Source organism: Oreochromis niloticus, linkage group LG17 (assembly GCF_001858045.2).
Source record: "Oreochromis niloticus isolate F11D_XX linkage group LG17, O_niloticus_UMD_NMBU, whole genome shotgun sequence".
Classification (NCBI taxonomy): Eukaryota; Metazoa; Chordata; class Actinopteri; order Cichliformes; family Cichlidae; genus Oreochromis; species Oreochromis niloticus.
In genome coordinates this window covers 1293722-1317433 of record NC_031981.2, presented here as the reverse complement: position 1 = coordinate 1317433, position 23712 = coordinate 1293722, and the positions used below count along the sequence as shown (strand labels likewise).

Below are 23712 nucleotides of genomic sequence, written 5' to 3'. Positions count from 1 at the left end.
GCAACTATCTACCTCGCGAGGGTGAACATGTGGTGACTGTTCTGCCTCTTGTTTGCCAGACCAAGCCCACGCCCTGCAGCGAGTCCAAACCTGCAGACGAGAGCAGCTGTAGTGGAGGCGGCGATCAAGGCGGATGGAATACGGGTCAGGATGACACTGTGGTCCACGGGAAACACCTTCCACCATCCCCACGCAGGCAGCCCACCAAGAGCAGCCTGAAGATGTCCAAAAAACCCGCAGCAGTTCCTGCGGCGCCCACTGCTAGCCCACCAGCCCAGAGCGCCGACGTCTCAGTGCCGAATCCTCATCAGCCCTCGCCCGCCGAGCCCCACCCCAACCCGCTGCTTCCAGCGCGGAAACCGGGAGATCGTTTCTCTTACTCGCCGGCGCTGTCCCATCGAGTTGCACCCCTCGGGTCGTCCCCCACTCTCTCACAAACCTACAGTTCCCCAGCATCTGCTTCTGACCCAAGCTGCTCTCCTGCACCGGGGGTGCGGGCGCGGACCATCTCGGACCCTCAAAGCGGCTCGGAGCCTCAGCAGGCCAAGAACCAGACTGCCTCGACCTACGTGCTCAGGAGGAAGGTCATGTCCAAGGAGACGACGAGGCAGTACCAGCAGAAGGCCCTCCAGAGGCGGGAGAGCAAGGAGGGTATGGGGAGCCCGTCCAGGACCAGCCATTCAGCCGTGCAGGTCCCCTGGGAGAAGGAGATGTCCAAAGAGGGGCTCCTCGGGCTCGGCCTGTGTTTGGGTCAGGGTAAAGGCTCGGGGGCCCCCGCGGTGCAGGATCAAGGCCTCCTGGAGGAGATCGACTCCACATGTTGCCTCGGCACGGTCCTCCACACCAGCCTGCAGCTCTCGCAAGTTAACAACAGTCACCACCAGGTGCAGGGCAAAGCTGCAGACGACTCCTGAGTCTGTAAAACGCAGCAGGTTTTACTCTTCTTTTACGATTAGCAGCTATCTGAAACAAAACGATTCTTTTTCCCCTTTGTTTTTAATCTCGACACTCGGCTGCGAGTATAAGTCCAAACCTGCCAACACAAACACAAAGCCACCGAGCGAGGAGCAGGGAGAGGGCGTGGTGCGCCGCAGAGATCTCCCTCTATGAGCCATCTGCATATTTTAAACTCAAACCTGATTTATAGCGATTGGAAAAAAACCCAAATCAACTTGTCAGTTTTCTGAAACTAAACGTCGTCGGCTCTTTCCTCTGGAATCGGATGCAAGAACAGCGTCTCATGAACTGTGGTCAAAAACACAAACCACGGCCAAACTGTTACATCCTCATTTAATCTGTTTCACCAGTTCATGACTTGTTTAAAAAAGTACAACTGCAAACAAAAGTTACTTAAGCAGATGGAGATTTTCAGTATTTCTTTCTAATGATCTTTAATAACGTTTTGTGTCATCTAGTATTTTTCACATATTCACCCCAGACGATGCACTAAACGCATTTTCGATAAAGTTGCGGCTGACGGAGGAGTTTGGAAAAGCCTCCGGAGCGTGTCAGGAGTAAGAAGGGACGCTGCATCGCTCCAAACATTTCACATGATGAATTTGCACATGTGGATTAACAGCTGATGATTCCTACCAGGTACTAAAATCTTTAGCAAAAAAGCAAGTGAGGCGGGCTTTTTGAAACTCGCCGTGTGACATGTTTGCCTTACACGGACATGTGATTTTTTTAAACTCTGGTGTCTTAATCTACAGATGCCACAGCGGGTACTTTGTAATCAGAATCACTGAGTCGGGCAGATCTTTTGTCGGTTTAATAATTAATGATACATGATGTGCTTTAAGCTGCTGTCAGTCGCGGTCCACAGTGATGTCCAAATCTCCTCAGGACACTTTTTTTTTCTCCACACTGAAGAGACGCCAGTCAAAGGTCTGAGAAAGCCAGTATCCCTGCTCCAGGTTTCTCTCCCCCATCACGACTTTCACTTTGACCTTAAAAATACGGCCAGTTGTTGCCGATTTCGTGAAGTTTTATGCAGGTGAAAAAAGGTGAACTTTCTAGGAGGTGCTCTATATTTTTACGATGAACAAATCCCCTGAAAAGACCAAAACTAGCAGGCTTTAGTTGTGTCTCTCGGCACTATCAGACTCCTGTGTTTGCCTGTGTTGTTTCCAGCTGCAGATTATTCAGCCTTTGGCTTCACCGTGGCTGGTTTTTGGTCTATTCACAGTATTTGCTGACGTATCTTTCTTCGCCTTTCTCACACGAGGGAATAACGGTCTGTGTCTGCGTAGGTCGGAGTCACGCTGTAATATAATGCAGCGGTTGATGATTGTACTGTAATGAAGCAATATAGTTCTCCTCAGAGTAGCTACATGGATGTAATGTGCACAGAGTCTAAAGTATTCCTGTAACAGACTCTCCTGTGGAGAGAAACGCCGCGTCCAGCCATCGCGGCTTCCCATCATTCACTGCGTCACCGCAAACCCAGAAAGAAGGAGCGCTTTTTTTCCCTTCTTCTTTTCGGGAATATTACATTTATGGTTCGTTGTTCTTATGATTTATGCCAGACGCCAGTCGGTGTGGCAGTTTAATAGCAGCCATTTCTCCACTTTCTGAGTGCTGCTCTGCGTTAACGATTTGCTCATAAAATCACTGGCGTGCTTCTAAAAGCCCAAGAATCGGTTAGCGAATCCAAAAAGGAGAAAAAAGCAAAACACACTCCAGAAGCATTTGTGTGCTGCCCTTTATGCACTGTAAACATTAAGAAAATACTTCTGTACTATGCAAACATTTCAAATACTAAAGTTTCTCTGAGAGTGATTCGATTTTACTTTAATATAAAGTCCCGATTGGACTGCTTTCTGCCCCCGAATGAATAAACAAACACATTTAAAGAGGAAGCTGGTTGGTGTGCTGTGCCTTATGCAGTCCGAGGTACGCTGTTGTAGGAAGGTGGGCTGTGCGGTGTTTCTGACCACGGCGAGGAGCGAGAGCCCCGCCCGGACCCGAGAAACTAACCTGACATGAACTCGCGTTGTTTTCGTAGCCGTGTGTTTTTGCGCTCCAGCTGGTTTCACTCAGTGTTTTTAGGGTTTTTCTTTGCTGCGGCTGGGAATCTTCCCGCTCGTGTTTAAGAGAAGATCTCTGGGTTACTTTATCCTTCTGTAAATTAGGTACTTTTCCTTTGATTGTTAGCTGATTCCTTATGTTGTGTGTGCTCTTTTTTTAAATAAAAAACTTGTGCTGAGCTTATTCTGTATTTAAAAAAAAGAACAATTCTCAGAGGAGTTAATTTCATAATGAAAAAGTTATTTTCAGCTGCATAGACGTGTATTTTTGCTGGCTTGAGTATATTTTACATGGATAATATATGATCGGTGTTGTATCTTGTAAAAAAACAATTCTATCTAATATTTGAATGTTTTAGATTTTATTTTTGGAGGAAAAAAGAGATATTAACAAATGTCCCATGTAGCCGTTCATATTCCGATGGACGTCCTGACGCTTGCTCGTACACAGTAAACGCTGCTGTAGCTGCATGGACGCACTGCTTGTGCTCTTTCTGTTGCTTTCATTTCAGTATTTCGCACCTCCATCGCCATCAAACTGAGGATGGTGGAAGTTAACATCAGGTCTCGTATGTTACGCTTAGGTCGAGTGTTGGAGTGAAAAGTAACATTTCATGTAAAATGTAAAAAACAAAACTAGCTACTGTAAATCTAACCGCAGAGAGGGGGAAATACTTGAGTGTCCAGCTGCTGTTGTGAAGATCATTTGAGAAGCTTTACACTAAAATAAAGAACCCTGAGCGTGTGCAGCGACAGCCCTCTAACTCTGGTACTTGGATTGTCCTGAAATCGTGTATTAGGAGTGAGTGTGAGGTGATGGATTATGTAGCATCTTTTACTGAGTGTGGGTTCATGCACAGGTTCTTCTTTACAAAGATGACGATGTCACGACTTTTACACTGAATGTTACAGTCGGCAACAATTTAAAAAAAATCTCCCCCGTCTCCTGTTTGGGAATCGTAATGATGATCAACTCTTCGATGATGCATTTACTGATTTTTCCGATACTGTGCACACTTGCATGTTCCCACTGCAGAGGAAACAACTGTCTTAAATAACTGAGGTCAGTCTAATGTGCTATTGATGAGTAACCTGGTACAATTGCACACGATGTATGCACTGTGAACTGAAAATAAATTATACTGTTTCATGCTTATGCATCTCCCGACTCCTGACGCTTTGTGCTCACGTGGACAGAATCAGTATTTGATGGTGGCTGTGCTGCATCTGCAGTCGAAGGTGGATTACAAACCAGACGGGGACTTCCTGTGGTGTGGATCAGTTTTAATCATTTCATTGGGTGGATGTTCTCAATAAACAAGGCTATAGCTCAAAATAACAACCTCAGAGTTTAGTTTGTATGATGTCACTCTTCTCAAATGTGTTTGCGAGGGGCAGCCAATCAGAAGAATGAACATTACTTAAGGGGACGGGAGCAAGAATAGCTTAAGACACCCAGGAATCCTTCAGAGATCCAAGGATGGAAATGCAGACGTGGAAATGAGCGAAATAGTTCTGCTTTACAATAAAGTGTAAGATGTTCTGCTTTGTAGACGTCGAATGAATGACAACAAACTCAGTTTAATATACAAGCAAATTTTGATTGAACTCAAAAGTTGAAAATAGAAAAATCACAGTAATAAAAATAATCATTACAGTATATACAACTTTAATGGCTGCCTAGACAAATGTAATGCTACTAATCCTAAAACATGAATCTGGGATTAAAGAGCTGCCACTGAAAAATGGAAGTGGATTCATCAGAAACACACGTGGGAGAGATTTCATGTTTTTAAAAACACAGTCTATAATCATCCTATTGTAAACTAATCCCATTCAGCTTTTATAGCTTCCACCTCTACACCGCAGAGCGCCACGGTGCCCAGTGTGCGGACATTGTGGCCTATTCTAAAATACTTGATCCAAGCCTTTCTTATACACACTCGCGGTGCTTTCATGATTGATGTTCGATGTGTTACTGAGAGACGGAGCGGTTTGTTTGATTCATTCATTCAAAGAAAATGTAGAACAGTAGCAGGTTTATGCTGACTTGTTTCCAAATGAGGCTTGAAGACGATGCGTTCATGTGCCCTAAATTCCAGCGGGTTTTTTCCTTTCAGCGTTCGCTGCTCCATCAATCCTAAATATATGGATCAGGCACAGAGATGTGACACACGTAGATGGATACGCTTGTGTGGAACCAGGTGCAAAGCGTCGCAAAGATGGATGAAGGTGCTGGAAATGAAAACGCCGTCACGAGATCTTCCTGCGTGCGTATATGCAAATAAAGACAGACGGCAGTGATTTAACGTGGAGCCTCCGCGTCTCCACCAAGCTCCAGACTTCCTGTTCAAACTGCACCACTTTTTTTTCATCGCTACCTGGACCACATTCTGCATCTCAAATCAGTCTCTCCATGGGCGGCGGCTGCGTGATGCTCCACATCTCCACCCGCGACCCTTCCTTCTCCTGCCGGCTGGGACTGTAGGTGCCATGGGTGGCGCGGCGATTTAGGGCCACTACCGCACCCACAGAGGTCAGGACGATGGCCAGCAACAGGACGACGGACACCAGACTGACAGACAGCAAGAGGTCAGAGGTCAAACCCTCCGAGGTCAGCTGAGGAGAAGAAAGAAAGGGACGAGTCAGAGAGAGAGAGAAACGGCTCGTGCCAATGTTTTTGAGAACACATGCTTTATTCCCCCGTCTCCATTTCTCACACACTCCCTTCCTCTCCTGACTCCTTTACGCTACACCAGGCGCTCCAAGTGTGCTGCCAACGTGTTGATGGATGTGTTTCCCAGCTCAGCAGGTGGGTTGCGACCACCAGGAGCCTCGAGTTGCTGCGGACTCAAACCTCCCTCCGTCTGCCGCCTCTCTCGCAGTTTGGCTGGCGCGAGCGTCAGCCCCAGCATCGCCACCACTATTGCCAAGCCAACCAGACACGGTGCCAGCACGGCGGTCACCGGCGAGCTGTGTGGAGCACGCTCCGTCTGTGAAGGATCACACACACACAGGCGCAATCTTTGCCGAGGATCCCATCAGCACACACACACGTGCCCAAAATAGCTCGAGCAAACATACACACACACAGCTCCTTCAAAGCAGGACTGAAAGCTGAAGAGTCTGAGTTGTATCAGTGGACTTCCTAATATTCTTCTCTAACTCAGACTTGTGGCTGTTTGAGCCTCACGCACATGCAGAATGCAGCATCCTGCACGCAAACGCACAGATGCCAGTCAGACCCCAACGAATCAGGACGTACTTAAGCTTTCCAGCAGGGGAAAGCTGAGCAGCAGATGCCCTTAAACCTACATCAGCAGTGGTGGTTGGTGTGATAGTTGTGATTCTCTGAGCGCCTGCTACAACAGCACAACAGCTGTAAGTCTCACTCGGTAACACTTGCTGACAGCATCTTCATAACCGACACACGGGGCTGCGAAAAATTATCTCAGAAGTCAGCAAACTTTACAGCGAGCAATCAACATGGAAACATAATTCTAATAAAAACACAACCATCCGTATCCCGAGGCAAAAAATAACTTCTGCGCTCACGCTTGATGCTGTAGACATTAGATTTTCTCCCCCCCTCGCTACAGGTTCTTTGTTGACTCCTGGAAAGTGCTTACCTGTCACTGCAGCACACTCGCCTGTCAGAGCGAGTGTGACACAAGCGAGCTGGAGCAGCCTGCAGCCAGGACCCGCCATCAGTCACCGACTGCCACACACAGACCCAGAGATGTCTAACTAACCAGTCTCTAAGGTACGTGTCGAGGCCACCCTGAAGCCTCTGCAGAGCGGCTACGCACACAGAGACGGCGGCAGCAGTGCTTCCCTGCTGTCAGCACTATCAGCCTGCTCCGTGTGTGTGTGTAGCTGCCAGATAAGCTGCCCTCATAGGTTTCTGTGAAGCAGACCCAACTTGTGTGAATGCCACCAGCTCTCTGCTGAAAGTGCACTTCAGCGCCAGATGCTGCTTTTTTGCTGGCAAAGCACATTTCTTCCTCTGTGCTTATCTCGCGCTCCAAGGATGGCCACATCAGTGCCGACGCTGAAAAACTGCCTCCCATTTCCTCCCCCCGAAACTACCTGTGCTTGCAGAGGACACACACACACACACACACACACGTGCACGTGCACGCAGACTTGTAAAAATACAAGATGGAAGAGAGCAGGTGTACAAGGAGAGGCCACTGCATGCACAGAAGTATGCGAGGATTACACTGGTAATCTTCAGGACACTGAGCACAAACAATCATCAGTTTATCTGCAGCAGCAACAGGCTGGAGGAGTCGTAGACGTATGTGTGACCGTCCGACATGTTCCAACCTACAGATACAATAAACTATCCATATGACCTAATTATCATTTAGCATGTACAGTCCCATTATATTTATATTTCCAACCCTCTTGTTATGAAAATATAAGTATAAAAGGAAAGGTTTGTTCTCATGGTGACAGTCATCATCTCCTCCTGTGTTCTGTTATCGTCACTGTTATGTCAGCTGCTCTGTCTGGTAATAGTTTTTGGCTTTCAGCACAGGTGTATCCATAGATTTACCTTTTTATAAGCCATATCTGACTATTTTAGATATTTTTATCCAGTTATTTCACCTTATTTGCCTCATGTTTGAAATGTAAAAATAATTCTAGCAGAAATAGATGTAAATTTCTCAGAATATGCTGCCGCTTAATGTCCTTTGTGGTAGTTTTCCATTATATTCATCTATATCTGCAAAGACTTGACGTTCCCTGGTAAGTGTGGAATTAAACATTCATTTAACTATAATTTAAAGCCTTCCCTTCATATACATTGATCAGTCATTCAGTCAAAAACAGAGCATTGTGTCAGGATGGGGCAGATGGGGAAATCTGAGGTTAGACTGCAGCAGCAGTGCCTCTGTTGCTGATGAGAAAGCAAAACCTGCAAATAGTCATTTTAAGACTAGATGTGAAAAAACTGGGAGCCTGTTCTTTATGCACAGATACGTAAAAACGCTGTAGCTGTGTTTGTGTGCACTTGTGGCTATTCTGGGATAAACTCACTCGGCATCTTGTTAAATGAGATTAAGAGTCTATGTTTGGTGTGGCAGCAACCACCTGACCTCAGTGTGTCCACTCCTTCCAACGCAAACACACACTTTGACCTTCAGCTGTAATTTCTCCTAATATGGATTTTTGAAGGGAAACGGACAAAATGTGCGATTATGTGAAGAAAAAGTTAGTCGAGAGAAACAAAGAGAGGACAGACGAGTAAAAAAAAATCAAGGCTGAAAGGTTTTTATTTGACAAGAACAAGCAGAGACGACAGGCAGACGGGACACAACGATGGAATATGATGGAGGAAACAGACAAACAAGAAGTTACATGGATCATTCAGCATGATGTCAGCACAACAAGACGGAAAGACAAACAATAAACACACAAAAGTCTACAGTGAGAGAGAGACATACAAAATGAAACGGTGACCACAGCGGCGGTAAATGTTGATAGGAAGCGTTGGAGCGGGGCCACGAGAGAATTTAGGCTTAAAATATCTGCGGCTCAGACAGCAAGGTGTTTTACAGACGAAAAACTCGTTCTTTGGTACAAAACAGCACACAGTAGTCAGTCAGTCAGTCGGCGCAGTGCTCTGAACGCACATCAAGAACAAAGCCAGACATCTTGTTGTCTTCTAGCCCCTCTAGGTGCCTTTGTAACTACAACACTGTTTTTCATAGTTCACAAATGGATCTGTACGGAGCTCCCAGAACCCAGTTCAGACGAGACTGACAGGATAGCTTCACGGAGGAACAGTATAAATAACTCGGGTATCCGTAATGTTCCTCACCGAGAAGTGCTTCCCTACACAAAACAATAACCCCCAGATTCATCTGTTTTTTCTCTGTACTGGTAGAAAATTAAAGATGTCGGTCTGGACTATGTTCTGGACATGGTGAGGGAAACGTGACAGGTGACGCCAAGAGCATCGTGATTAATTATGACCTTCAGCTGCGATGAAACACCATCACCTCGTCTGTGATATCGTTTCTTATCATCTACTGCAACATGTACGTTTAATAATATGCATATATGCAGGTACGTAACTATATTTAATAAGGTGCTGCTTATTTAATAGTATAATTTTAAGGCACAAGTCGTTCTGTGGTAACAGACTAGAGAAATACCCGTTCTGTGGAGTGTTTTGGATTATAGCCCGATCAGTCAATCACCCATTTGAAAGCACCAACAGTCCCAAAGAAAAGCGTTGACCCTCACGCACGTGCACGCACAGACTCAGTCGTTTCCTCCCCAGTCCACCTCTGGCTCGTCGTCCAGCCTGAGGATCAGGTAGGAGAGCAGCTGGAAGAGGTTCTGCCACAAGAGCAAAGCCACGTAAAAGTAAATGTCGCTTACGTCCGTCTGGCACATGTCTCCAGCGTAGCTCATGTCGCACACGCAGACAAACTTGTTGATGAGGTTGCGGCAATAGCCTCCGTTCAGACATGGGTTGGACTTGCACTCGTCGACCTCCTGCTCGCACCTGAAAGCACAGCATCATGGAAGAACTCAGACCACAGCCACGCTTCAATGAAATGCAGATAGAGTTCCCAAGTTCTATTAACGTTCTATTGTTGGATACCGGATACTTCCCGAAGGTTCCCAGCATCACATTGGTGGAAAAGAGGTAAGAGAATCTGCACCATTTATTTATCCTCTATGGGTGGAGGAGGCACTAATATCAAACATGACGTGAAAAACAATGAGTCACTACATGGACCGAAGCACCTGCACAGGAGCTGCTCGGCCATGGAAGCCGGAAGCGCCGGAAGCGCTGGAAGCGCCGGAGCCGGAAGCGCCCGGCACGCAGATTTTGTGCCGATGTTGATGTCAGAGGAGGTTTGGAAGCGTTGGAGACTTTTACACACAAAAGCTTGGCTTGGTGATCTGTGACTTTACATCGTTTGCCACTTCATAGATGAGTTGCTGTAATTTGCAGTAATTCCATAATCTGACACGGTGATTGTGACATTATGTTGTTTCCTACCGGTGCCCGATGAAGCCTGGTGGACAGTCGCAGGAGAGCTCGCGGTCGGTGCAGTTGCCTCCATTGAAGCAGGTGTAATTTCTGGTGTCATCGCCGCACACAGAAACAGGAAGCTTTGGCCTTCTGTTGGAAAAGTTTAAAGCACAACTTTGTCAGTCTGTAGCTCATATTGAAATGTTCAGCAGATTTGTTTCGCTGGCTTTATGTTTGCCGGAAGCAGAAGAGATGGCCGAGCGGGAGTTGCATTATTCAACCTCCCGCTGTTCCCCACGGGGGAGACAAAGAGACTTAAGAAGCGACCAGGATAATAAGATTATAGCCCTCTGGCAACAAGTCACCAGCAGGACGTCAAATCACGTGTGCAGGAATGAAAAAGCCAACTTCTTTCTCTTTGGCCTCTGTAACCTTCTGTTTGCCTCAAGCAACGACAGCTCTGCCGGCAACTTGAAGCTCATCCCTCAACGGTTACAAAACACACTCTCATTTGAACAATTTGATCATTTTAAACTACAGCTGTCACTCATTTGAAAAAGTGGTTGGCTCACTTTTAAAAGTGCTAATATTTGCCTTTGCTTTGCATTTTGTTCCACAAAAAAAACCGAGAGAAGGCTTCATAGCTGACATTTGAGAGACAAATATCTAACAGGAAACAAACACCTGGGAACACGTGAAAAATAAAATAATAATAGTAAAAAAAACACCAAAAAACAACAACTCACACATTTTTGACAACAATGTACCACGGAATTTCTTCAACGCGTTCGCTGCAGAGGAAACAGAGAGAAAGATGGTGAGGGGAGGAAGAAAGAGGCGCAAACAAACGAGACAAACAAAAGGAAGTCGTTTTCACACAGAAAACTTTAAAGCAGCCTGGATGTTCCCAGTAAAGGGAGATAGCTTGACTGGTGTGGCTTGCTTAGCGAGACACTTGCAAAGGTGTGCAAGAAACAAAAAAACGGAGGCAAAATGCAAGAGGCTGTGTGTTTACAGGATAAATGCTTGGAGGCGTTCCCCCCGCTGGGTCTCAGAGGCGAACGCGAGATGACAGAGGGGGAAAGAAACTGGCGCTGAACCAGAGAGCCTTGTGTAGTGAGCAGACTGGGGCCTTTTTCTGGCTGACACTAGAATAGAAATGCAGCTTCTGAGGCGCTCACCGCAGGCGTGGTTGAAATGCTGAACAGAGGCAGAGATGTGGAGACATTTTGCAGTGAAGAATTGTGTTTGTGTTGTGCTGCAGTCCCCTGTTGGTGCAATTTTGTAGCATTTATTTGTGCATTTTGTGTTTCTAACCACAGCTTTCACTGCACTTCACAGACAAAGTCATCTTTGAAGAGTGAAATATTAATAAGGGGATTTTTTTCCCTCTTTGCTCATCTGCATTTTGCATAACCACCCACTGTTTTATTTTTACTCTGTTCTGCTCCGCTGCTTTACTACTTACCTTCACAAACACCTAAACTTACTTGCAGAGAGGTCCGGTGTAGTTCTCCGCACAGAGGCAGGCGTACCTGTCGGGCCCGTGCAGGCAGGTGCCCCCGTGGGCGCACAGGTGGTTTTTGCACATGTCAACCTCTTCATCGCAGTTCGCGCCCGTGTAGCCGAGCTCACAGGCGCACTCGTAGCTCCGCCCGGCGACGCTGCAGTTGCCGTGAACGCAGGGATTCGAAGCGCAGGTGTCCAAGAAGAAGTCGCAGCATCTCCCAGCCCAGCCCTCGGGGCAGCTGCAGTTGTACGCGTTGAAGAGGTCCTGGCACTCCCCGCCATTCAGACAAGGGTTTGGATCACACACGGAGGCCCCGCCGCAGCCGATGAGCGGTGCTCGTGGCGACGTCTGGACAAACTGCTCCTCCTGCGTGCGGGGGAAGTTCACGCCAGAGGAGCCGAAGTAAGAAAGGGCGATCCCACCCAGCTCCACGGTGCCCAGACAACCGGCGAGGGACCAGCCGGTGTCGGGGGCCAGTCCCCCAAGAAGATGTCCACCCCCTCTCTGAGGAAGTCCAGGTTGCCTCCTCGGCTGGTGGAAGTGCTGGCTTCTTCTACGTCTTCATCGAGCACCAAAGTCCACTGAGAGGTTTGCGCCCACGGTGCTGCCATGAGAAAGTGGACACTGTGCCATTCGCCGTCGCTGACACTGCTCCTGCTGCTCAGGCTGACCGTAGATACGCCCTCCTGCACCTCCGCCGCTTTGCTGTCATTTCCATAGATGCTCTGAAGCTCCACGAAGAGGAAACCATCTTGGATGGAGACCGTGATGAAAGCAGAGCCCTCCTCAGCATGTAGGATCGCTGCATTACGCTTCCGTGTGCGCAGGTTTAGGGAGAGGCTTGTCAGGTTGCGGGATATGCGACCGTTCCCCCGGTAGGACAGCACAGTGCTGTCGTTCAGGAAAGTTGCATTGGAGTAACCTAGAAGACGAGGACACAATACCTGCCGTGAATATTTACACAGTGTTCATGTTTACTTTGTCATAAATGTTTTTGGTGTGTTTTAGTTGGCATGTCATTTACCGAGCACTGATTTCCTGAATCGAAATAATAAACCTATCAGTGGGTCAGAGGGGTGTGGGGTGGGGAGACTGATACAGCACTATACTGTATCAGTGTGACATTATATAAAAATAATGATTTTTATTAGATACATTTAAATACTAAAATCCTGAGATAACTTGAGAAAAACTTTTTATTCCAAGATGTTTGAACACGACTCGGCTGGTTGTATTTCCATAGAACAGCAGGTTGCTGAGCACAAATGCAATCATTAAATGTGAATTTGTGTCTATATACACAGCTACTGATGTGTGATTTAACCAGTTTATCACAGTTAATTGCTGTATTAACACAGACTGCATGTAATGGCCAACCAGAGCCCGTTCAATCACAGTCTGACAGACTGACTCCGCCTTCGTGTTGGCGTGATTGACAATCTCAGTGAAGTGAGATAACTTTATCTTATTGGATAAAACAAATACTGACAAAGTTTGTGGATGTAATTTCATGTTGAAAAAAGGTGATAAATCGCAAAATGTTAAAAATTGTAAGTGAACTGCGATAATATGGTATTGTGGGGTGTCTGATGACCCCCACCTTTAGTCGGCAGTATTACAGTATGACCGCTACCTGTCTGATAAGAGTAAAAACTATTTACTGGAAATACAAGCAGTAAATATCTGTATATCTATAATAATGGAGACACACAGCAAATCATCACTAATTCCAAAAAGAGGATAAGCCGGCATCAGACGGATCCTACTTTACGGATCACACAGGGAATACTGTGTGGGCAGATTAAGGCCAGTATATAACAGCGTTGAGTCACTTGGTTACATAGTAGCCAATTAAGACCATAAAGGCTAATTAAACAAACAAGGTCAGAGATTAGGTAACATGCGTTCACTGGGCTCTTATGTAGCAGAGAAACACTTTTAGCCCAGAATACTGGATCCCACTTATGCAAAAGGAAATCAGAGGTTATGGTTCCAATGCGGTGTCTGTTTATTGCTCTCGACCGTCGCTTTGCCTTTGAAGGCAGTTGGACTTGACTTGGCACCATTTCAAGTGACTTTAAAAAAGCTCTGCTTTTGTAACTGACGAATCCTCGAAGCTCACTTACACTCATAGCCGTGGTTCAGCATCCTGCACTCTGCATCTGTGGGGCATGGGGACAGCTCGCACCACTTCACCTCTTCACAGCGCCACCCTGATGTGTTGGGGGGGCAGGTACAGGTGAAGTCGTCCCACTTGGAGTAGCACATCCCCCCGTTGAGACACGGATTCCTCTGACAAAGAGATACGGGGAATTTGTTTTAGGTTTGTGCTACGGATTTGATTTTATTATTACATCATTCTGCAGCAGGAGTATAACATCTGATTGATTCAGAATTACAGAATAGATTTAATATCTGCGTAATGTCCACACATACTACACCAACAGTGTGTGCAGGGAGTTCACTCACACTGCAGAGGTTGTCTCCAGAACACCCCACAGTTACATTCTCCATGATCTCAAGAGGATAAGATCTCACTGTAGTGTCCAGCCCAAAGAACTGCAGCCTCCTGTCGCTGATCCTCAGGTCCTGAACGCAGCCTTTGAAATATCCACCGAACGCCGCGGTCTCCCTCGCCTCCAGCAGACCTCCCACATACACCGTGTCACCTGCTTGGACACTGACCGGCCTCACCTCCACATGCCCCTGTTCCTGAGTCCCCACATGCAGCACGATAAGACCATCCACCGCCACCTCTACGCTCACAAAGTGGGCTTCCCCATCGTCAATCGCATCCGCTGACTTCAGGCTTTCGTATTTATCGAGCTGAACTGAGACCTTGCCACCTTCCAACCACACGTGCAGGTAAGCGTTGCTGCTGTTGGCGAGCACCAAGAGGAGCCCGCCGCTCCTCCGCGTGCGCAGGAAGAAGGAGATGGAGAAGTTGTCGACCAGGTCATCAGTGACGGTGAATGCTGCAAAGCTGTAAGCGTCTTCATTCCCGAAGCGGGCAGTCACATGTTCTGCAGAAAGCAACAAAGGGGTGAACAGAAAGTCAGTTGGATGAATGTCGGTGCATAAAAGACTTTTAGAGCTCGTCAGCATGCACTGTGAAATAAAGAGTCTGTGCTTTTTATCTTTAGCTCAGGTGAAAAGTTCTAATTTCTCCATCTGTCTCGACCCCAGATCTGAAATACTGAGCTACTGAGGGTTTTTTCTACAAAAGGACATTCTTACTGGTCTATGTTAAGCTCTCTTAATGAGTCTATCAGGTGGAGGTTGAGGCCTGTCAGCACTTTCCACCCTAAACTAAAAAACCTGTATACGTTAGCAGGTTTGAGTAGGTGTTTGGTTGATGTGCAGGTAAATGTTGGTGTAAATCCGCCCGTCAGTAATCTTTGAAAGACTCAACAGTCTGTCTTTCAATCAGTCATGGTGGGAAAACCGATGAAAGCTGTTCAAAGAAACCTGTAACCTATTTATTATTCAGGTTATGATGTATCGATCGCAGCGGCCATTGGTTTACTGAGCAGTCGCTGTTTTACAGTCTGGAATTTCCTTGCATGTCACTCCCAAAATAGATTGCCTTAATCTAGTTCTTCGCATAAGAGGATCTTCCCCTTTAGCGTGACTTTTGACAGACTTCATCTCCGACCTCGTGTCTCCTGATTCACCCAAGCAGCTAAAGATGCTATTCAGTGCCCCACTTTTGGAATTTGATAAGCGAGACCTTGTGTTCTTTCCTGCATGCCCAACAAGTGGGTTAGAATTCCTTCAAATCCCTCCCTGTGTCTTACGGCTGCAAACTTACCCTCCTCACAGTCGTGCCCCTCATAAGGCCTGGCACACCGGCACTCGTAGCTCTGCCACAGGTTTACGCACTCTCCTTTGTTTTGGCACGGCACATCCAGGCAGCGGTCCCTGTAGCTGCAGCCCGGGGACACGTTGACAGCTGAGTCGCTCAGCCACTGCTCGGGGATGACGAGCTGCCAGTCCACAAACACGTCCCGCATGCATCCGATGAATGGAGTAAACGCATCGTACTCACTGGGGCCGCTCGAGTCTCGAGGCATTCCTCCAATAAAAGTGCTCTGAGGGGATGAAACAAACCCCAGCAGCCAGCTTTGGACTGCGGCCGCTTTGTGGCACGACTGGCTCGCACACCTCACGGCATCATCTAGTAGTTTAAGGCTTAGCACCCAGTTTCCAAGTACAGCCTCTACACTATACCACTTTCCATCTGTGACGTTGTGCGGAAGCTCGAGAACCTGGCTCGGGCTTTCCGCCCCAGCAGAGGCCTCCCTCCTCAGCGTGAGACGCAGCTGCCCCCCCTCCAGCTCCAGGCTCAGCTGCAGACCGCTTGTGATGGTGTGAAACAACAGAGCTCTAGGCAGAAAAGTCTTGAAGCTGAGAGTGATGTTGCAAGTCACTTCAGTCCCCACTAGGGGGCTCTCCAGCAGCAAGTAGCCTTTGCGCTCGAAGGTAAAAGCTGTAGGGGTGATACAGAGAGGCCCGGCGTACCCAGGTGAGCAGGAACAGGTGTATCCATGAGTCCCATCCAACAAGAAAGGAGAGCAGGAGCCTTGATTCTGGCACTCATGGCCTTCACAACCCACTAACTTCACATCGCAGTTAACACCTCCGTAGAGGATGCCATCACGACTCGGCTTGAGGCAGTGGCAGGTGTAGCCCCCAATGTGACCCTCGCATCTGCCCCCATTCTGGCACGGATTGGGCTCGCACTGGTTTATCACCTCCTGGCAGAGGGAGCCTGTAAAAGAGACACACGGCACAAACACATACACATAATTAAACACTGTTACTACAGCTGTTACATAACAACAAACATGTTTCCAGGTATAAATGAGGTTCTGGATTATTATACCCACTATTCTTGTCTCCCTGTTTACCATTTAAACTCCTGGTACCAGGTAAACTATGTTCTGCAGTCAAGTTACCCCATCTGACTGTCAGCTGTTAAACATCAACACACCTGCTTTGTTTTTTGCCCTCTACACCACCCTGATACCGCAGCACAGTTTGGAGCAATATTCATCTCTTTATGTGAAATTTGCTGCTTCAGTCAAATTCAATCAGTCACAAGCTACTTGTTTTGATTAGGCCACAAGCAAAGATGACAGACAGGTGTAATTCAATGTCTGTTATGTAATACTAAAGCTACTGGTACAAGTACCGCTGTTACCTGTTCCAAGCAACCAAATCCCCAAAATCCATGGCGCAGGTGTCCACATCATGCCGTCAGGTTTTCTCCCAGAACAGCCTCAAAGTTGTCTAACAGCACCATGTTATGTGGTGTGTGTGTGTTTACGGGTCCTCACGGTGGACGCCTGATCCTTGTCTGCTTCTCTAAAGCATGAAGGGCTGAATAGCTCCAGTCAGGAGACCAGAAAAGCCACATCCCCGGGGATTAAGCTAATGCTATTTGGCCACCTTACTGAGTCAGTGCCCCTGCAACTTGCAGAGTCCATTCCTAGAACACAACTCTCAGCAGGCATCAGCTCACAGTTCCTACCTACGCCCCCGGATCAAGCAGTCTTGTGCAAGCAGAATTTGAAGCTTTTCCAACAGAAAGAAAACTTTAATTTGATGAAACATGCGCGCTGCAGTGTTTCCCTCAGAAACACCAACACTTACTTTATATTGTGTTATGTTACCGCTTAAGTAACATACTGTCAGTTGTACCTACTCACCAAATATTCTACATTTCTTTTAGATTTAGTTAGTGTGACAAAGTGTGTTTGTGTGTTGTTATACTACCACCAGGGGGCACCAAAGTAAAGTGAGAACATTTCAGCACCTGACAGCTGTTCATACTGTCATTTTAATCTGGACATAAACGCTGTCCATGGTCCTGTTTCTGGACACACTGTGTATTTCTTCATCCAGTTTCCAACCATAAGCTGATCTTGCATAATCACAGATTAAAAAGTGGAACTGTGCGAAGGCATGTTTATCTTTTAGATCACTGCCCTGAATTAACATGGTTTGTTAATGACTGATCCACCAGTATGTACACATTACAGTTATTTACATGCGTTCCTGAACAGAATAATTCGTTTAGTGCTCCAATGTTATGCTCGATCACGTCTGACTTCTAAGAGAAGTTCAACATGCCGGCTCAAAATTTGTGAATCAGCAAAATTTTGGTGATTTTTGGAGGTCGGTCATTATGAACACAGGTCCATTCGTCCGTGTTAGAGCTTAAGTTTTTCAAACCGTGATTGAGACATGACCAGTTCAGTTTGTCAAACTAATATAACCTACCTGTTGTTCCTGGAGGACACCTGCAGATGTAACCTGCAGACTGTTTGTGGTCATAGCTTTCAGGCAGAAGAGGCTCACTGCCATACAAGGCATGCCAAGATCTCTCAATGCAGCTGCCGCCGTTTCTGCAAGGGCTGCTGCCACACTCATTGATGTCTATCTCACAATGACGGCCCTCAAACCCTGGAATGAGGAAGGATATTTAATGCGATCAACACTACATATGATGTTCATTAAAGATAAGACGGGGACAGGCTTTTCTGGACAGAGCTTGTTGTTTTTCAGGCGTGAATAAGTTCAAATGCATACGTCTGCCTCAGTCTCCTTGTTTATTATTCTCCACATTATTTGAGCAAGAGAAGAGCTTCCTTTACCAGACCAGCATTCACAGGTGTAGTCCCCCCCATTGTCCTTACAGATGGCGCTATTAAAGCAGGGTTCAGAGTAGCAAGGCGGTAGAGGTGTCTCACAGTGTCGACCGGTGAAGGCTGTGTGAGAGCAGTCACAGCTGTAACTGAGACAATCACACAGCAAGACAGTCGGGATTTGTAATTTATATTGATAAAGTTGTTTAAAACATTTCCTTTGCTTTGTTTACAGATCTCATTAGAAGCTGCTCATTTTTGAAAGACACACTACTTACTCATTCACTCCATCTACACACAGAGCCCCGTTTTGGCAAGGGTGCTCTTGGCACTCATCAGTGTTGATTTCACACCGTTGTCCTTGGAAACCGGTGAGACAGGTGCAAGTGAAGCCACCAACGTAGTCATGGCAACTGCCTCCGTTGAAGCATGGCTGTGATTGACATTCGTCAATCTGGATCTCACAAGTAGCACCTGTGAACATCAAAGCGGTACAGATGTCAGAGGGCAGGTGAGCCTGAGGGCAGAGGGTGAAAACGAAGAAAGCTTTTTATGTGCTGTGCTGTGCTGTGCTGTGCTGTGAGGATTGCTCTTTTATCTCACAGCAAAGCTCTTTGTTGTGTTCCCAAAACACTCAAACTATGGAAGGGAAAAAACATATACAACGTTTCCTTTATTGTATCAAAAAAAAAAGTGATTAATGCTCTCATGGTCCATTCAACAGCTACTAACATGGATGGCATTTAATATAGACAGAACACATTTAAACTGGGGTAACATATTTTTAACACTGTTTTTTTTAATAACTAAAAACTGTAGAAATCTTTATTTCCTGATTAAGATTGAAATGATGTGGCTTTACACAAAGTTGCTCACCTGTGAAACCAGGAGAGCACAGACAGGAGAATCGACCCACTCTGTCCTCACAGGTTCCTCCGTTCCTGCAGGGCTGTGAAGCGCACTCGTTCACATCAATCTGACAGTGAGAACCCTGAAAACCCGGCACACAGAAACAAGAGTAGCTATCGCCACGGGTTCGACATATCGCCTGGTTCTGGCAAGGGTTTGGGGAGCACTGGTCCACAGTTTGAGGCAGCTTGTCCAGAACAGCACCTGAGAACAGATGGTGATTTTATATATCAGAATACATCGTTATTATTAACACATGTAAAAACCCAATATATGCAGTGCTGTGTAAGACAGTTTTCCTCCTTTCCAATTTTCTCTGTTTTGCATATTTGTTACACTTTGTCACAGATTTTGAAAAAATAACCCGAGCAAATACAAAATGCAGTTTTTAAATAAAGATTTCATTTTTTAATGGAAAAAGTTATCCACAGCTTCATGGCTCAATGTGTAAGAGTGAAAGTAAACCTAATACCTGGTTGCAGCACCTTCGCAGCAAGAATCGCAATCAAGCCTTTGTGATATGAGCCAACGACTCTTTCACATCCCTGTGGAGGAATTTTGGACCACTCTTCTTTATAGAATTGTTTTAATTCAGACAGATTAGAGGGTTTTGGACCATGAACAGTGTGTTTAAGGTTATGTGAGTTTATGATGATCAGATTTTAGTCTGGAGTGGGCTAGTCAAAGTACAAACTCCTCAGTTTGTTCCTACTTTAGCCATTCAGGGGTCGAGTTGTTTCGGATCATTATCCTGCTGCATAACTCGTGTGTGTTTGAGCTGCAGGGCTCAAGCTAATGGCCAGAGTTCACAGTTCAGTCAATAATGGCAAGTCATCCAGGTCCTGAAGCAGATCATCACACTACCACCACCATGTTTCACTGCAGGCGTCCGTCCGTCTGTCCGTCCGTCCGTCCGTCCGTCCATCCATCCATCCATCCATCCATCCATCCATCCATCCATCCATCCATCCATCCATCCAGTCTTCTTACAGCCATGTAATATCTACAACATTACTATAAAAAGATCCAGATTTTAAGTATTAGGTAAAAGTTTATCAGTCCTGAGGCACTCCAGAATGAATATGGGTCCAACAGTACTTCAAAACAACTGTTTGCACGAGTGCCCACTGAATGATCTTGATTGCTGTTTTATCTCGATCACGTCTAACACGAAGCTCTTTAGCTTTGATTAAAGAAAAAAAAAATGGTTAGCAGTTGTTGTAACAAGGGCTTTAAATTCAAGGGCCTCTCAAGGCGTTGTGGCCGGCTGCCACAGAAACCAGTTTCACTGTTTGGGTTTAGCATTCCTTCTATTTCCATGGTGACAGCATCCAACCGAACATCTGAGCCATTTATTGCTCTACTCGTTATGGTGTGTTTTAATGAGGAGGATTAAACAGCACAATGATACAGCTTTGGGTTTAGCTCTCATGTCAGCATGGACATGATATAACTAGTAATTAGAGGATAAGCACTTGATTTTCTTGTGTAACTGCAATTATAAGCAGCTGTTCCCAAGTGATGCATGCCTCAAACACTTATTATCCATATTAATCTTACTCAAAAAATTTTACATTTTATTTTACAGACTTTTTTTCCCTTCCTGACCAGCAGCAGTCACATACAGTCACAGCTTCCATGACTGGACAACATGAGGAGACCCTTTTAGTCTGGTACATAAAGAAATGGGTTCAGCCTAAGAAGAGGAAAAAAATCACACGGTATGATTTCAGGTATAAACTCTAAATCTGTGCTGTTAGTCACTCGTGTACCCAGACAAGCTCTAAAAGTTAAAGTTTCACTGTGACCTGCAAAACTAAGCTTTCTTTAGAATCTGTTAAAGTGTTGCTATTTTTCTTCCTGACTGAATTCCTATATCATGTCTGCCTGGAGACTTACAGCCTGCAGCTTTTACATATACAAAAAAGCATCAAACATAAATAGCTACGGGCAAGGCGTCTCAAAATTGTTGTACTGCAGGCAGAACAAATGGGACAACCTCCGAGATGATCCATCCATGGAACATAAGGAGACATCATATGTTCTGTTTTTCATAGTTTTTCAGAATGTGCCATGACTCTAATCAGTACATTCACACTGATATTAGATGGCATGAAAGTACTTTTTTTGGAGTAGTGCAACTGTTTTTGTGGTTTTCAATCTTCTGTTGTTGTTTGGTTCCAGCCTTATTAGTTTGTGTTAAATTACACCGTTAGCACCTGCGTATACATAATCCAGTCACTTGTCAGTTGTCACTATATCTGTGACTGTTGCCTTTGTTCATCACAGTGCTCTTCTTTGTGTTCCAGTGCCTGCTTTACATTTATTGGACTGTCCTGGTCCTGCTTTGGGGTTTGAGACTTTCTGCTTTTCAGTCAGTTTCTTCATTACAACTTGCTTTAGTATCTTTCTTTTTTATTTTATAACCCACCTCCCCCGCTTGTGTCTGCACTTCTGACCTCTTGAGTAAAGGAAGCCAGGGAGGTGTTGTCCTTTAAGCCCTGACCTAGGAACTCTCCACCTGACCGGATTAAGGACTTCTTTACACTCCTCATTACCTCCTTTGTTTTGCTGTTGCCCTGTGTTTTGGGAGAAAGTCTACAGAATTGTTTATTGTGTGTGTGCAGAAAGAGCCCCCGGCGTCTGCACGACAGCCGTCATGAGCTTGACGATTTGAACAGCCCGTACTGTCTTAGCAGGAAGTCATTTGAAATTCAGTAGATCAATTTGTGGGGAAGCTGAAATTTGGTCACTGTTGCTGAATCAACTCAAATTTTCCCTCATCCTAAGACTGAGTTAGCTGCCGTACCTCGTCTTCTATTTCTCTCTCTACGTTGTTCCAGATTACTGGTTAACTTCTGTCTTTTTATCATTTCGGCTGTGTTTGCTGCCAGTGTTCTTCCCTATGTTAGAGGATCTATTGACCTGTTTCCTGTTTTTGCCTTCTTGATCTCTTACTAAACCCCCATTGTTATCAAAGTTATTAAAGCCTAACAATCTTTCTTTCTTTCTTTCTTTCTTTTTGCAACAACTACCTCCTTTGTGTTTATATTACTTTTGCACAGGCTGGAGTCTATAAATACAGCCCTGCTGATATGAACAGAGACTTTACAATAATATTCACACACCCTTAAAGAGCACAATCAGGCTGAGAGACTACTGAGACCCAGAAGAGCGCAATTAGGCTCCACTTGGGGCTATCTTTTTAAAATCAGCTATCATTTATCTGTCATTGGCGGAGGTCAATCAGTTTCACAGCCAGCCAGCAGGATTCTCAGAGCAGCTTATACATGTCTAGACTTGGACCGGGGGGCTATGATGGAGATCGAGCATATTCTCTGACCACATGTGTGTATCATTACAACAAATATTGACATGTTATAGACTCTGAAACAATCATTCTGACAGTTATTTCAGTTATATTAAAAATGTTACATTAGTAGTATAATTGGAATGCATTGAAATGGCAACAGGTGGTTCCCATTTCACTCTTTATTCAGCTCACTGTATTCACTCTATATCCTGAGGCAGAGTTCAGAGTATTTGGAGCCATTTGTGTCTGTTTGAGATACAGCTCCAGCCAACTGCACATCCCCTCCCACAGCATGTAAGGCCTTTTTCATATGCAAATACCTCCCAAGGGTCTTTGTCTGGACCTATCTGCAGGCCCTTAAATGGCACATGCGTGGCACCTGACATCTCCTGATGCACGTTGCTGGTGTATGCGTCTGTTTGTTTCGGCGGTGATAAGAAGACATGCTGCTATTGGGTGTTTTGGACAGGAGCAGAGACAAATAGCATCCTCTTTTGTCCCCCTCCCCAAACCCACCCCCAGTCTTCCCACCCCGTTCATGGGTCACTATGCTACCCCCCATTGTTAGATCTCTTTTAGTCATCTTTAGCTTTTCAGTCCTTAGAAAATGTGCAGAGATTAGTCTAGTGAGTGATGTCATCGCTCAGTCTTGTAATTAAAATTCTTAGCATGGACCGGTTGAAATGCAAGCCCACCAATAAACTCAGATTCAACACAGGTTTCTAAAAGTACGATTATAATCATGCAGGTTTTCTTGCTGGTGTCTGAGAATGCATTCTAAACGAATAAATACTAGGATGTAATATTTTATCACCAGTGTCTGAAACTCTCTCTGGTTTCATACTGGACAAGTGCAGAAATCTGGTGTGGTGCTTGCACTAAATCAGAAGTGAAAATATCATGACAATAAACTAAACCTGGAGGTGAACTCAACTGAAACTCAACTCTGAGACTAATTGTTTAAAACGGAGCAGTCACTTACCCTCTGTCGCAACCAGTGATGAGATGAGCAGTGTGCATGAAAGGAACGCAAAATGACGAAAACGAGTTAAATCCATAATCATGACAGGAAACCATCCTGTTCCTTGTGCCCAAGTCTAGCCATACTCTGTGCTCTTACTGCAGGTTGCTCCGTTTCTGCCTCGCAGTAACGCCGTTGTCAACTCCAGATCCACTTGATGCACACTTCTCTTGCTGGAGCACCATCAAGAGCTCCCATAGCCCAGAAATAATAAAGACGGCGTGCTGTTCACCGGGGCACAGGCTGGGCTGCACACACCCTCCCCCACAGAGCAGTGACA

At 45.8% G+C, this 23712-nt stretch overlaps 2 protein-coding genes across 4 annotated transcripts in view; one reads left to right on the top strand and one right to left on the bottom strand.

Moving 5' to 3' along the window:
• dennd1b (DENN/MADD domain containing 1B) overlaps positions 1 to 3962 on the top strand; it is a 94054-nt gene extending 90092 nt beyond the window's left edge. For all 3 annotated transcript variants that reach the window (XM_025899380.1, XM_005460342.3, XM_005460343.3), the window contains one exon: positions 60 to 3962. In XM_025899380.1, coding sequence (XP_025755165.1) covers positions 60 to 914 — 855 coding nt within the window. In that variant the 3' untranslated portion in view covers positions 915 to 3962. The remainder of the gene's footprint in view (positions 1 to 59) is intronic.
• crb1 (crumbs cell polarity complex component 1) lies at positions 3735 to 23656 on the bottom strand. Its single transcript, XM_005460337.4, is given in 14 exon segments — positions 3735 to 5648; positions 9426 to 9552; positions 10057 to 10179; positions 10776 to 10820; positions 11520 to 12027; positions 12030 to 12461; positions 13666 to 13831; positions 14009 to 14562; positions 15351 to 16310; positions 17825 to 18007; positions 18199 to 18338; positions 18468 to 18663; positions 19066 to 19302; positions 23394 to 23656. Coding segments are annotated over 14 exon segments (3972 nt in total). The 5' UTR covers positions 23476 to 23656; the 3' UTR covers positions 3735 to 5429.
• Positions 23657 to 23712: the final 56 nt, after the last annotated feature.